Source organism: Bufo bufo, chromosome 1 (assembly GCF_905171765.1).
Source record: "Bufo bufo chromosome 1, aBufBuf1.1, whole genome shotgun sequence".
NCBI classification, from domain to species: Eukaryota; Metazoa; Chordata; class Amphibia; order Anura; family Bufonidae; genus Bufo; species Bufo bufo.
In genome coordinates this window covers 368,421,703-368,436,870 of record NC_053389.1, presented here as the reverse complement: position 1 = coordinate 368,436,870, position 15,168 = coordinate 368,421,703, and the positions used below count along the sequence as shown (strand labels likewise).

General features: G+C 45.2%; 1 protein-coding gene across 1 annotated transcript in view; it reads right to left on the bottom strand.

Annotated features, from left to right (window-relative positions):
• TENM2 (teneurin transmembrane protein 2) overlaps positions 1–15,168 on the bottom strand; it is a 3,383,593-nt gene that overhangs the window by 3,092,055 nt on the left and 276,370 nt on the right. The window contains exon 3 of the mRNA XM_040404927.1: positions 4,162–4,196. Within this exon, the coding sequence (XP_040260861.1) occupies positions 4,162–4,196 (35 nt within the window). The remainder of the gene's footprint in view (positions 1–4,161; positions 4,197–15,168) is intronic.

Below are 15,168 nucleotides of genomic sequence, written 5' to 3'. Positions count from 1 at the left end.
TTGAGATTCGGGCCTGCAGGTAAGCTTACCCTGTAAAAGATTTGATTTGTTGGCCTGCAGGTAAGCTGACCCTGTAAAAGATTTGAGTTGCGGGCCAGCAGGTGAGATGACCCTGTAAAAGATTTGAGTTGCGGGCCTGCAGGTGAACTGACCCTGTAAAAGATTTGAGTTGCGGGCCTGCAGGTGAGCTGACCCTGTAAAAGATTTTAGGTTTGGGCTTGCTGGTGAGATAACCCTGTAAAATATTTGAGTTGCGGGCCTGCAGGTGAGCGGACCCTGTAAAAAATTTGATGTGAGGGTCTGCTGGTGAGTGGACCCTGTAAAAAATTAGATGCGAGGGCCTGCTGGTGAGCGGACCCTGTAAAAAATTTGATGTGAGGGCCTGCTGGTGAGCGGACCCTGTAAAAAATTTGATGTGAGGGCCTGCTAGTAAGCAGACCCTGTAAAAAAAAAAATTATGTGAGGGCCTGCTGGTGAGCGGACCCTCTAAAAAATTATATTCTAAGGCCATATATGCGAGGGCATTGTATGTGACGAATAAGCAATGCATGTTGATATGACGGAAGAGGAGGAGGAGGATGAGAAAAGGAAGATTCAACCATATACCCTTGTTTGTGGTGGAAGGGGTGCATGGGAATACAGTCTATTAACTACATTAAAAACAAAATTTTTGAGCAATTTTCCAACAAGGATCTTCTGGTATTGCACCATTTTGCTTGTCATCTCCACCAGAGTAATGAGAGATGACAAGTTCTCTTTGTAGCGGGGGTCGAGAAGGGTGAACAACCAGTAATGCGTGTTGTTTAAAATGTGTTTAACGCGGGGTTTGCTTGAAAGGCAGCCTAACATGAAGTCAGCCATGTGTGCCAGAGTACCAACAGGCCAGACTTTGCTGTCATCATCAGGATCACTCCCAATCTCCTCATCCTCCTCCTCCTCCTCTTCTGCCCACCCAAGCAGAACAGATGGAATTAAACTTCCAAGGGTACTACCCTCTGTAGCTGAGGCAACCGTCTCCTATTTCTCCTCCTCCTTCTCTTCAGCCTCCAATTCGCGCTGAGAAGATGAACTGAGGGTGGTCTGGCTATCGTCAATCTGTGTAATGTCTCCCCCCATTTCCACCTCATCCACAGGCACAGCATTGTCCTTAATTGTGAGCAGCGAGCGTTTGAGAAGACCCAGAAGTGGGATGGTGATGCTGATATTAGCATTATCGCCGTTCACCATCTTTGTTGATTCCTCAAAGTTGCGTAAAACTTCACAGAGGTCAGACATCCATGCCCACTCATTGCTTGTGAATAGCGGAAGCTGACTGGAAAGGCAACAACCATGTTGCAGCTGGTATTCCACAACTGCCCTCTGCTGCTCACAAAGCCTGGCCAACATGTGGAATGTGGAGTTCCAGCGCGTACTGACGTCACAACAGTCGGCTGCTGCAGCGTTGACAGACTGGCTGAAGCTATTTGTGACTTGCGGAAATGTGCATACACATGGCGCATCTTCATCAGTAGCTCAGGCAAATTGGGGTATGTTTTTAGAAACCGCTGAACCACAAGGTTGAATACGTGGGGAAGGCATGGGATGTGTCTAAGGTTTCCCAGCTCCAAAGCCACCACCAAGTTACGGACATTATCAGACACAACCATGCCTGGTCTCTTATCCCTTGCCACAGCTCTGCGGCGGTGTGCTGTTTGTCACCTAGGCAGATCAGTTTCAGCACGGCCTGTTGCCGCTTCCCCACTGCAGTGCTACACAGCTTCCAGCTACCGACTAATGACTGACTGGTGCTGTATGTGGATAATTCGGAGGTGGACGTGGAGGAGGAGGCGGAGGAGGAGAATTGGGGGTTGGAGCCACTAACATTGGTGGTGGCAGAAACCCTGAAGGAATTAGGGCCCACAATCCTTAGCTTCGTTATCACCTCTGCCATCCCCGAGTAGGAGTCGTTTCCAGCCTCCACAACATTCACCCAGTGTGCCGTCAGGGAAATGTAGCGTCCCTGGCCAAAATCACTTGTCTATGTGTCCGTGGTTAAGTGGACATTCCCAGTAACTGCATTTGTCAGGGCACGTGTAATGTTAAGGGACACATGTTGGTGTAAGGCTGGCATGGCACACCTTGAAAATTAGTGGCTGGGGATTGCATAACGAGGGACGACCAACGACATCAGGCTGCGGAAGACCTCAGTGTCCACAAGCCTAAATGGCAACATTTCCAAGACCAGTAATTTAGTGCTATGGCCTGTGGGTGGGTGGGTGGCTGGGTATTTTTGCTTGCATTCAAATGAATAGGGTAATGACATTTCGATGCTGCGCTGGGACAGGGAAGTGGATGTGGTCGCTGATGGTGCTTGCAAAGTAACACAGGGGAAGAGGAGGCAGTGGTGTGACCCGCACACACAGATTGTGGACCCCGGAGTTCGGCCCACCTATTACGGTGCTTTGATGCCATGTGGCGGATCATGCTGGTGGTGGTGAGGTTGCTAGTGTTCACACCCCGGCTCATTTTGGTGTGGCACAGGTTGCAAACTACTTGTCACCGCGGAGAGTGGGGGAAACCCCCCGCCGTGCGATGTTAAAGGGATAATGGGAAGCTGCTAGGCCAGGACAGGAATCAGGGAGCAGGTCACCTCCTAATGCGTCCCTAACTCTGACCCTGACTCCTAACCGTATGAGCCAACCCAGATGGTAGGAAGGTTCATACTCCGGAACCTCGGGTCCCTACTAGCCCTCAGGAGATCCCTGGACTAAGAGCAGGGTAAGACGACCTGTTCTTCCTAGACACGGATGAACAGGAGTCTCACTGGCCAAGCTGCAAGGAAAGGGGAACATATACAACATATGGATATGGCAGGTGAGTGAAACAATTTCCACACCTACCTGCCACAGACACAGTGACTGGAACCCATGTTCAAATGCTGATGTCCGCACCAAACAGAGGGAGACAGCACACACACATGAAACACACAGGAAACCAGATCCATAGCTGCAATAAGGTTAGACACCACACAAACAAAGCTTAACATCAATACATGTTTTATGACCACAAGGGTGGCCCTCACTGGACAGATGGTATAAGACCAGGAGGATGACTCCAGCATAAGGCATGGCTGGAGTACCCCTCAGCTACAGGGATCCAGCAGAGGCTAAATAGCCCAAGTAGCCACACCCACACAAAGTAGGAAAGGAGTTAACCCTTCTAACACCAGAGAAGGTAAGTGTCACTTAAAGGGGAAAGGTACACATAACATGAATCCCGTGCTCACCAAACATAGACAGTGAACACATACATACAAATGTTGCTAGAAGCAACCGCATGCCTTGACAGCGATCCGCCTAGCAACCAACTCAGGCTGCTACACTGCCAAACAATATTATGTTGCACACGTGAGAAAAACATACAAACTGTCCTAACCTGCAGTAGAAAACAAGCAGACCGCTGACAACTGCATGCGACACAAAGAGTCACGACCATAGGCCGTGACACTACTATTGTTTTGTCGTCTGCATTTTCCTCAAAAAAGCGCCATACTGCTGAACACCTACCGCTGCTCGGTGGAGCCCGCCTTCTACGTGCCACCCCACTGTCTCTTACAGTCTTTTGCAGTGTTGCATATCCCTCCCCCTCTGTACTGCTTTACTCGCTCGGCTTGTTGCAACCTTCCTAGGTTGGGTCAGAGACCTCGTCGTCCAACACCTCTTCTTCCACTTCCTCACTCTGATCATCCTCCTGATTTGTTGACCTCACCACAACTTCAGTGATCTACAACTGTGTGTCATCCTCATCCTCAACCTCTTGAGACAGTAATTGCGGTTGACATTGGAAATTGTGTCTCATCATCATCCGCCTCATTAAACGCTAATTGCCGTTCCCCAGCATCATGTTCTTGTGAGTCTGGATGCTCAAGAGGTTGGGAATTGGGGCACAAGATCTCAGGTCCCTCTTCAAGCAGGCTTGGCGAGAGGGCCAAATCAATTAATGGTGATGCAAAGAGGTCCTCGGAATTTCTAATTGTGGGATCACTTGTTTGGCCAGACTGTAAATGGTGGGAGGAAGGAGGATCAGAGTGAGGATCAGAGTGAGGATTGTGTGGACCAGACTCCTGGCTACTGAGAATGGAATTGGTGGAAGACAGGGTGGTGCTTAAAGGGATTCTGTCACCAAGTTTTAGGTTATAGAGCTGCGGACATTCACGGCTAGATCGCCGCTAGCATGTCCGCAATATACCTGTCCTATAGGGCTGTGTGCTTTTACTTTCTTTAAAAAAGGATTTTAGAGATAAGTAAATTAGTCTTGTAAGGTGACCAAGGGGCTGTACGAACATTCCTGGTGCCCAGCCACACCCGCCTATGTCCTCCGAATCTCCTCCTTTCGTCATCGATAGATAGCAGTAATCTCACGATGCGCGAGCTCATGCGCAGTGCCGGTATAGTGTTCCTTCCCTGTGCTGGCAACAGCCTCAGGGAAGGAAGTGCGCATGCGCGAGCTCGCGCATCGCGAGATTACGGCTATCTATCGATGACGAAAGGAGGAGATTCGGAGTACATAGGTGGTGCTGGGCTCCTTCACAGGCGGGCGTGGCTGGGCACCAGGAAGGTTCGTACAGCCCCTTGGTCACCTTACAAGACTAATTTACATATCTCTAAAATCATATTTTTTTTAAAATAAAAGCACACAGCCCTATAGGACAGGTATATTGCGGACATGCTAGCGGCGATCTAGCCGTGCATGTCCGTGTCTCTGAAGCCTAAAACTTGGTGACAGAATCCCTTTTACAGACTGGAAGCAGTATCTGCTGCAATACAACCGACCACCTGCTCGCACTGGGCTTACTTCAAGAGTGGTGTCCTGCGCCGCCCTGCAAACCGTGACATGGAGCTAGGTATCTTGGATAATTGTTTTTCTTGTGCTCTGGCAGCAGGCACAGTTTTACCGCACCCAGGGCCACGGCCTCTGCGTGCACCATCAGCAGCACGGCCACTTCACCATCCCTTAATGCTCGCCTTCGTCATATTAAATGTGATATGTTATTAGTTTATAGGAAAAATGTATATAAAATATGGAAAAAATATAATTGTTTTCGCTAATATTTTTCACAATATCTGGCCCTGACACACGCTATTGCAGAGCAGATGTGACAAATCTCTGCAGACACCATTTATAGGCATAGTATGGATAAATTATGGAAAAAATATAATTGTTTTCGCTAATATTTTTCCCAATATCTGGCCCAGACACATGCTATTGCAGCGCAGATGTGAAAATTCTCTGCAGACACCATTTATAGGCAAAGTGTGGATAAATTATGTAAAAAATATAATTGTTTTCGCTAATATTTTTCCCAATATCTGGCCCTGACACATGCTATTGCAGCGCATATGTGACAATTCCCTGCAGACACCGTTTATAGGCAAAGTGTGGATAAATTATGGAAAAAATATAATTGTTTTTGCTAATATTTTTCCCAATATCTGAACCTGACACACACTATTGCAGTGCAAATGTGATACAACTCTCTGCAGACACAATTTATAGGCAAAGTGTGGATAAAGTATGGAAAAAATATAATTGTTTAAGCTAATATTGTTCCCGATATCTGGCCCTGACACAAGCTATTGCAACGCAGATGTGACAATTTACTGCAGACACCGTTTATAGGCAAAGTGTGGATAAATTAGGGAAAAAATATAACTGTTTTCGCTAATATTTTTCCCAATAACTAGCCCTGACACACACATACGCTATTGCAGCATAGATTTGAAAATCCACTGCAGACACCGTTTATAGGCAAATTGTCGATAAATTATGGAAAAAATATAATTGTTTTTGCTAATATTTTTCCCAATATCTGGCCCTGACACACGCTATTGCAATGCAAATGTGACAACTCTCTGCAGACACAATTTATAGGCAAAGTGTGGATAAAGTATGGAAAAAATATAATTGTTTTTGCTAATATTTTTCCCAATATCTAGCCCTGACACGCTATAGCAGTGCAGATATGACAATTTACTGCAGACACCATTTATAGTAAAAATGTGGATAAATTATGAAAAATATATAATTATTTTCGCTAATATTTTTCCCAATATCTGGCACTGACACACGCTTTTGCAGCGCAGATGTGACAATTCACTGCAGACACCCTTTTATAGGCAAAGTGTGGATAAATTATGGAAAAAATATAATTGTTTTTGCTACTATTTTTCCCAATATATGGCCCTGACACACACACGCTATTGCAGTGCAGATGTGAGAATTCACTGCAGACACCGTTTATAGTCAAAGTGTGGATAAATTATAGAAAAAATATAATTGTTTTCGCTAATATTTTTCCCAAAATCTGGCCCTGACACACGCTATTGCAGCACAGATGTGACAATTCTCTGCAGACACCATTTATAGGCAAAATGTGGATAAATTATTGAAAAAATATAATTGTTTTCGCTAATATTTTTCCATATATTTTGTTCTGACACGCTATTGCAGCGCATATGTGACAATTTACTACAGACAACATTTATAGGCAAAGTGTGGATAAATTATGTAAAAAATATAATTGTTTTCGCTGATATTTTTCCCAATATCTGGCCTTGACACACGCTATTGCAGTGCAGATGTGAAAATTCACTGCAGACACCGTTTATAGGCAAAGTGTGAATAAATTATGGAAAAAATATAATTTTAATGCTAACATTTTTCCCATTGTCTGGCCCTGACACACACACGCTATTGCAGCGCAGACGTGACAATTCACTTCAGACAACATTTATAGGCAAAGTGTGGATAAATGATGGAAAAAATATAATTGTTTTTGATAATATTTTTCCCAATGTCTGGCCCTGACACACACACACGCTATTGCAGTAAAGACGTGACAATTCATTGCAGACACCGTTTATAGTTAAAATGTGGGTAAATTAAGGAAAAATATTATTGTTTTTGCTAATATTTTTCCCAATATCTGGCCCTTACACACGCTATTGCAGCGTAGATGTGACAATTCTCTGCAGACACCATTTATAGGCAAAGTGTGGATAAATTATGAACAAAATATAATTGTTTTCGCTTATATTTCCCCCTATATTTGTCCTGACACACGTTATTGCAGCACATATGTGACAATTCACTGCAGACACCGTTTATAGGGAAAGTGTTGATAAATTATGGAAAAAATATTTTGTTTTTGCTAATATTTCCCCCAATATCTGTCCCTGACACTCGCTATTGCAGCGCAGATGTGACAATTCACTGCAGACACCGTTTATAGGCAAAGTGTGGATAAATGATAGAAAAAAGATAATTGTTTTCGCAAATTTTTTTCCCAATATCTGGCCCTAACACACGCTATTGCAGCGCAAACACTGTGGAGGTCACTTCTAAAGGGGTGGTCATGGTTAAAGGGGCGGGCACTGTGTAGGTCACTGTTAGGCCTCTTTCACACGGGCGTTGCGGGAAAATGTGAGGGTGCGTTACGGGAACACCCGCGATTTTTCCTCGCGAGTGCAAAACATTGAAATGCGTTTTACACTCGCGTAAGAAAAATCGCGCATGTTTGCTACCCAAACCCGAACTTCTTCACAGAAGTTCGGGCTTGGGATTGGTGTTCTGTAGAATGTATTATTTTCCCTTATAACATGGTTATAAGGGAAAATAATAGCATTCTGAATACAGAATGCTTAGTAAAACAGCGCTGGAGGAGTTAAAAAAAAAAATAAAAAAAATTTAACTCACCTTAGTCCACTTGATCGCGATGCCGGCATCTCCTTCTGTTTCCTTTGTTGAATAGGACCTGTGGTGAGACCTTTGATGACGTCACGCCGGTCATCACATGATCCATCACCATGGTAAAAGATCATGTGACGTACCATGTGATGACCGGAGTGACGTCATCAAAGGTCCTGTTCCTGTATTCAATGCTCACCACAGGTCCTATTCAACAAAGGAGACAGCAGGAGATGCCGGGCCGCGATCAAGTGGACTAAGGTGAGTTAAAATATATATATATTTTTTAACCCCTCCAGCGCTGTTTTACTATGCATTCCGTATTCAGAATGCTATTATTTTCCCTTATAACCATGTTATAAGGGAAAATAATAATGATCGGGTCTCCATCCCGATCGTCTCCTAGCAACAGTGCGTGAAAATCGCACTGCATCCGCACTTGCTTGCAGATGCTTGCGATTTTCACGCAACCCCATTCACTTCTATGGGGCATGCGTTGCATGAAAAACGCAGAATATAGAGTATGCTGCGATTTTCACGCAACGCACAAGTGATGCATGAAAATCACCGCTCATGTGAACAGCCCCATAGAAATGAATGGGTCGGAATTCAGTGTGGGTGCAATGCGTTCACCTCACGCATTGCATCCGCGCGGAATACTCGCTCGTGTGAAAGGGGCCTTAAAGTGGCAGGTACTGTGAAGATCAGTGTGAAAGGGGCGAACATTGTAAAGGTGACTGTTAAAGGGGCGGACACTGTGGAGGTCACTGTTAAAGTGGCGGTCACTATTTAAGGGATGGACAATGTGGAGTTCACTGATAAAGGGGCAGGTACTGTGTAGGTCACTATTAAAGGGGCGGTCACAGTTAAATGGGCAGACATTGAGGAGGTCACTGTGAAGGTCAATGTTAAAGGGGCAGACACTGTGGGTCTCTATTAAAGGAGCGGGCACTATGGAGGTAACTTTAACAGTGACTGCACCTTTCAAAGGGGTGGGCATTATGGAGGTAGCTGTTAAAGGGGCATACATTGTGGAGGTCACTGTTAAAGAAGCAGCCATTGTGGAAGTTAATGCTAAAGGGGCGGCCACCATGAAGGCCACTGTTAAAGGGGTGGACGATGTTAAAAAGGCGGGCACTGTGGAGGTCACTGTTAAAGGGGCGGGCACTGTGGAAGTCCCTCTTAAAGGGGCGAGTACTGTGTAGGTCACTGTTAAAGGGGCGGCCACTGTGAATGTCACTGTTAAAGCGGTGAACAATGTTAAAGGGGCGGGCACTGTGGAGGTCATTGCTAAAGTGGCAGGCACTTTGAAAGTCACTGCTAAAGGGGCGGGCAATAAGGAGGTCATGGTGGAAGTCACTGTTAAAAAGGCAAACACTGTGGAAATCACAATTAAAGGGGCAGGCATTGTGGAGGTCACTGTTAAAGGTGTGGTCACTGTTATAAAGGGTGGGCATTGTAGAGGTCACTGTTAAAGGGGCAGGCACTGCGGAGGTCACTGTTAAAGAGGCGGGCACTGTGAAAGTCACTGTTAAAGGGGCAGGTACTGTGGAGGTCATTGTTAAGGGGCGGACACTGTGGAGGTCACTGTTAATGGTGTGGTCACTGTTAAAAAGGGTGGGCATTGTAGAGGTCACTCTTAAAGGGGAAGGCACTGCGGAGGTCATTGTTAAAGGGGCGGGTACTGTGGAAGACACTGTTAAAGGGGAAGGCACTGCAAAGGTTGCCGTTAAAGGGGCAGGCATTGTGGAAGTCCCTGTTAAAGGCGCAGATGCGGTAGAGGTCATTGTTAAGGGGCGGACACTATGAAGGTCACTTTTAAAGGGGTGGTCAATTTTAAAGGGGCATTCACTGTGGAGGTCACTGTTAAAGAAGCGGGCACTGTGGAAATCACTGCTAAAGGGGCGGGTACTGTGTAGGTCAGTGTTAAAGGGGCGGTCATTATGAAGGTCAGTGTTAAAGGGTTGGTCTATGATAAAGAGGCGGGCATTGTTTGGGTCACTTTTAAAGGGGTGGACTCTGGAAGTCACTGTTAAAGGGGCGGGTACTGTGGAAGTCACTGTTGAAGGGGCTGGCACTGCGGAGGTCACTGTTAAAGGGGCGGGTACTGCGGAGGTCACTGTTAAAGGGGCGGGCACTGTGGAAGTCCCTGTTAAAGGGGCGGGTACTGTGTAGGTCATTTTTAAAGGGCGCCCACTATGAAATTTACTGCTAAATGGGTAGGCAATTTTAAAGGTTTTGTGCACTGTGGAGGTCGCTGTTAAAGGGGCGGGACTGGGGAAGTCACTGTTCAAGGGGCGGGCACTATGGAGGTCACTTTTAAAGGTCAGCCACTATGAAGGTCACTGTTTAAGGGGTGTTCAATGTTAAAGGGGCAGGCACTGTGGGGGTCACTATTAAATTGGCAGGTACTGTGAAGGTCACTGTTAAAGGGGCGAACAATGTAAAGGTCACTGTTAGGCAGACACTCTAGAGGTCACTGTAAAAGGGGCGGTCACTATTAAAGGGATGGGAAATGTGGAGGTCACTGTTAAAGGGGCAGGCACTGTGGGGGTCACTGTTAAAGGGGCAGTCACTGTTAAAGGAGCGGGCACTGTGGAGGTCACTGTTAAAGATGCTATCACTCTTAACCCCTTAAGGACACATGATGTACTGGTATGGCATGTTTCCCGAGTCCTTAAAGACACATGACGTACCGGTACATCAAGTGTTGTTCCAATCACTACCACCCGGCGGGCGGTGATCGGAACAAGGTGCCTGCTCAAATCATTGAGCAGGCACCTCGGCTAAATGCGCGGGGGGGTCCCGTGACACCCCCCGTGTCGGCGATTGCAGCAAACCACAGGTCAATTCAGACCTGCGGTTTGCTGCGCTCTCTGCAGTTTCTGATCACCGCGGTCCCTGACTGCGGGGATCAGAAACTTTAAAATGTCCAAAATATAGATTTTTCACCCCCCCTGCACCACCCGCCAGCATAAAATCATTCAGGGGTGCAGGGGGGTGAAAAATCTATATTTTGGGCATTTTAAAGTTTCTGGTGCGGGCGGCGGGCTGTGCGGCAGGCGGGATCACGATCCCCCGCCCGCCTCCTCTTGAATATTCATTGGTGTCCAGTGGTTATACCAGAGTGTTAGCACATTGCTGACAGTCTGGTATAAACGGCTGACATCTGTGCTGTGATGTCAGCCGTTTAACCCTTTCCATACCGTAAGGACCACGGTATGGAAGAGCAGAGGTTAACAGTCAGGGAGCTCCCTCTCTCTCCCATCGGGTGCTGCTGTGCCTTTGCAGCCCCCAGACAGGATGGGGTCACAGAGGGAGGGAGCCCCCCTCCTTCCCCTTCCCCGTCTGCTCAGTTGTGGCCACAACTGAGCAGACGGGGAAGGTTCCCACGGCAACAGGACGCCTTCTCAGGCATCCTGCTGTCCATGGTGCTGAACAAATCTGTGCTAAAGGCATAGATCTGTTCAGACAAAGTGTAAGTAAAATACAGTACAATACACTATATAGTGTACTGTACTGTATTATACAGACAGCAGACCCACTGGATCTTCAAGAACCAAGTGGGTCTGGGTCAAAAAAAAGTTTTAAAAAAAGTGAGAAAAGTAAAGTTAAAAGAAAACACATTTATCACTGAATAAAAATAAAAAAAATAAAATACACTACACATATTAGGTATCGCCGCGTCCGTAATGACCTGATCTATAAAACGGTCATGTTACTTTCCCTGCACGGTAAACGCCATAAAAATAAAAAAATAAAAACTATAAGGAAATTGAAATTTTGCTCACCTTACTTCCCAAAAAAGGTAATAACAGTGATCAAAAAAGTCGCATGTACGCCAAAATAGTACCAATCAAACCGTCATCTCATCCAGCAAAAATCATACCCTACCCAAGATAATCACCCAAAAACTGAAAAATCTATGGCTCTTAGACTATGGAAACACTAAAACATGATTTTTTTGGTTTCAAAAATGAAATCGTTGTGTAAAACTTACATAAATAAATAAAAAGTATACATATTAGGTATAGCCGCGTCCGTATCAACTGGCTCTATAAAAATATCACATGACCTAACCCCTCAGGTGACCACCGTAAAAAAATAAAAATAAAAACGGTGTAAAAAAAGCCATTTTTTGTCATCTTACGTCACAAAAAGTGTAATAGCAAGTGATCAAAAATTCATATGCACCTTAAAATAGTGCCAATCAAACCGTCATCTCATCCCAAAAAGAATGAGACCCTACCTAAGATAATCGACCAAAAACTGAAAAAACTATGGCTCTCAGACTATGGAGACACTAAAACATGATTTTTTTTGTTTCAAAAATGAAATCATTGTGTAAAACTTACATAAATAAAAAAAATATATACATATTAGGTATCGCCGCGTCCGTGACAACCTGCTCTATAAAAATACCACTTGATCTAACCTGTCACATGAATGTTGTAAATAACAAAAAAAAAACGGTGCCAAAAAAGCAATTTCTTGTTACCTTGCCTCACAAAAAGTGTAATATAGAGAAACCAAAAAATATTATGTACCCTAAACTAGTACCTTCAAAAATGCCACCCTATCCTGTAGTTTCTAAAATGGGGTCACTTTTTTGGAGTTTCTACTCTAGGGGTGCATCAGGGAGGCTTCAAATGGGACATGGTGTCAAAAAAACCAGTCCAGCAAAATCTGCCTTCCAAAAACCGTATGGCATTCCTTTCCTTCTGCGCCCTGCTGTGTGCCCGTACAGCAGTTTACGATCAAATATGGGGTGTTTCTGTAAACTACAGAATCAGAGCCATAAATAATGAGTTTTGTTTGGCTTTTAACCCTTGCTTTGTAACTGGAAAAAAAATATTAAAATGGAAACTCTGCCAAAAAAGTGAAATTTTTAAATTGTATCTCTATTTTCCATTAAATCTTGTGCAACACCTAAAGGGTTAACAACATTTGTAAAAGCAGTTTTGAATACCTTGAGGGGTGTAGTTTCTAGAATGTGGTCATTTTTGGGTGGATTCTATTATGTGAGCCTCACAAAGTGACTTCGGACCTGAACTGATCCCTAAAATTTCAAGATTTGCTTCTAAACTTCTAAGCCTTGTAACATCCCCCAAAAATAAAATATCATTCCCAAATTGATCCAAACATGAAGTAGACATATGGGGAATGTAAATTAATAACTTTGTAGGTATTACTATGTACACTGCTCAAAAAAATAAAGGGAACACTTAAACAACACAATGTAACTCCAAGTCAATCACACTTCTGTGAAATTAAACTGTCCACTTAGGAAGCAACACTGAGTGACAATCAATTTCACATACTGTTGTGCAAATGGGATAGACAAAAGGTGGAAATTATAGGCAATTAGCAAGACACCCCAATAAAGGAGTGGTTCTGCAGGTGGTGACCACAGACAACTTTTCAGTTCCTATGCTTCCTGGCTGATGTTTTGGTCACTTTTGAATGCTGGCGTGCTTTCACTCTAGTGGTAGCATGAGACGCAGTCTACAACCCACACAAGTGGCTCACGTAGTGCAGCTTATCCAGGATGGCACATCAATGCGAGCTGTGGCAAGAAGGTTTGCTGTGTCTGTCAGCGTAGTGTCCAGAGCAAGGAGGCGCTACTAGGAGACAGGCCAGTACATCAGGAGACGTGGCGGAGGCCGTAGGAGGGCAACAACCCAGCAGCAGGACCGCTACCTCCGCCTTTGTGCAAGGAGGAACAGGAAGAGCACTGCCAGAGCCCTGCAAAATGACCTCCAGCAGACCACAAATGTGCATGTGTCTGCTCAAATGGTCAGAAACAGACTCCATGAGGGTGATATGAGGGCCCGACGTCCACAGGTGGGGGTTGTGCTTACAGCCCAACACCGTGCAGGATGTTTGGCATTTGCCAGAGAACACCAAGATTGGCAAATTCGCCACTGGCGCCCTGTGCTCTTCACAGATGAAAGCAGGTTCACACTGAGCACATGTGACAGACGTGACAGAGCCTGGAGACGCCATGGAGAACATTCTGCTGCCTGCAACATCCTCCAGCATGACCGGTTTGGCATTGGGTCAGAAATGGTGTGGGGTGGCATTTCTTTGGAGGGCCGCACAGCCCTCCATGTGCTCGCCAGAGGTAGCCTGACTGCCATTAGGTACCAAGATGAGATCCTCAGACCCCTTGTGAGACCATATGCTGGTGCGGTTGGCCCTGGGTTCCTCCTAATGCAAGACAATGCTAGATCTCATGTGGCTGGAGTGTGTCAGCAGTTCCTGCAAGACGAAGGCATTGATACTATGGACTGGCCCACCCGTTCCCCAGACCTGAATCTAATTGAGCACATCTGGGAAATCATGGCTCGCTCTATCCACCAACGTCACGATGCACCACAGACTGTCCAGGAGTTGGCAGATGCTTTAGTCCAGGTCTGGGAGGAGATCCCTCAGGAGACAGTCTTCCACCTCTTCAGGAGCATGCACAGGCATTGTAGGGAGCTCATACAGGCACGTGGAGGCCACACACACTACTGAGCCTCATTTTGACTTGTTTTAGGGACATTACATCAAAGTTGGATCAGCCTGTAGTGTGTTTTTCCACTTTAATTTTGAGTGTGACTCCAAATCCAGACCTCCATGGGTTGAAAAATTAGATTTCCATTTTTTAATTTTTGTGTGATTTTGTTGTCAGCACATTCAACTATGTAAAAAAACAAAGTATTTCAGAAGAATATTTAATTAATTCAGATCTAGGATGTGTTATTTTTGTGTTCCCTTTATTTTTTTGAGCAATGTATTATAGAACCCACCAATTAAATACACTGGGTAGTAATAAAGTGAAAGGAACCCTAACACATTTTACAAAATTCGATACCCAAACAATAGATCTACGGCTCCAATTATAAGTACAAAATTCTCTTTATTAAATAAACACAATCACATTGTCATAAAAACAGCAGTAAACAGGTATGTTGTAGTGAGGAAAGACCCGAGGAGGACCGGGGGATCGACACACATGGGCTCACATAAGTTAGTGAAGAGCGTCGCAACAAAGCCAGAAAAAGAAAAGAAAAAGTAACTCTGGATAGTTGAATCCAATGAGAATATACATAGGCAGTGTTAAAATAAAGACAAGCTCAGAAAAAGTACCCAGTATTGGTGCGCCGGTCCCTCAGTCTCCCTGTCCCAACGCCGTTTCGCCAGCAACCTGGCTTCCTCCGGGGATAAGAGACTAATGAGAACTCTACCTTTATACATCGCTCCCATAGATGTAATCAGTACACTGATCCTCCTTTGGTGTGTGAAAAAGCTGAGCTCACCAATAGGAGCTCGCATCATGAGTCAGGTGGTAAAGATGGACAGGGGATTGGAAAAAGGTCAAATAGAAATCAGCCTGTATCATCATGACACTTAGGTCACGTGACTGCTGCGTCAGCATGTCATCACAAGTTCCGCCCA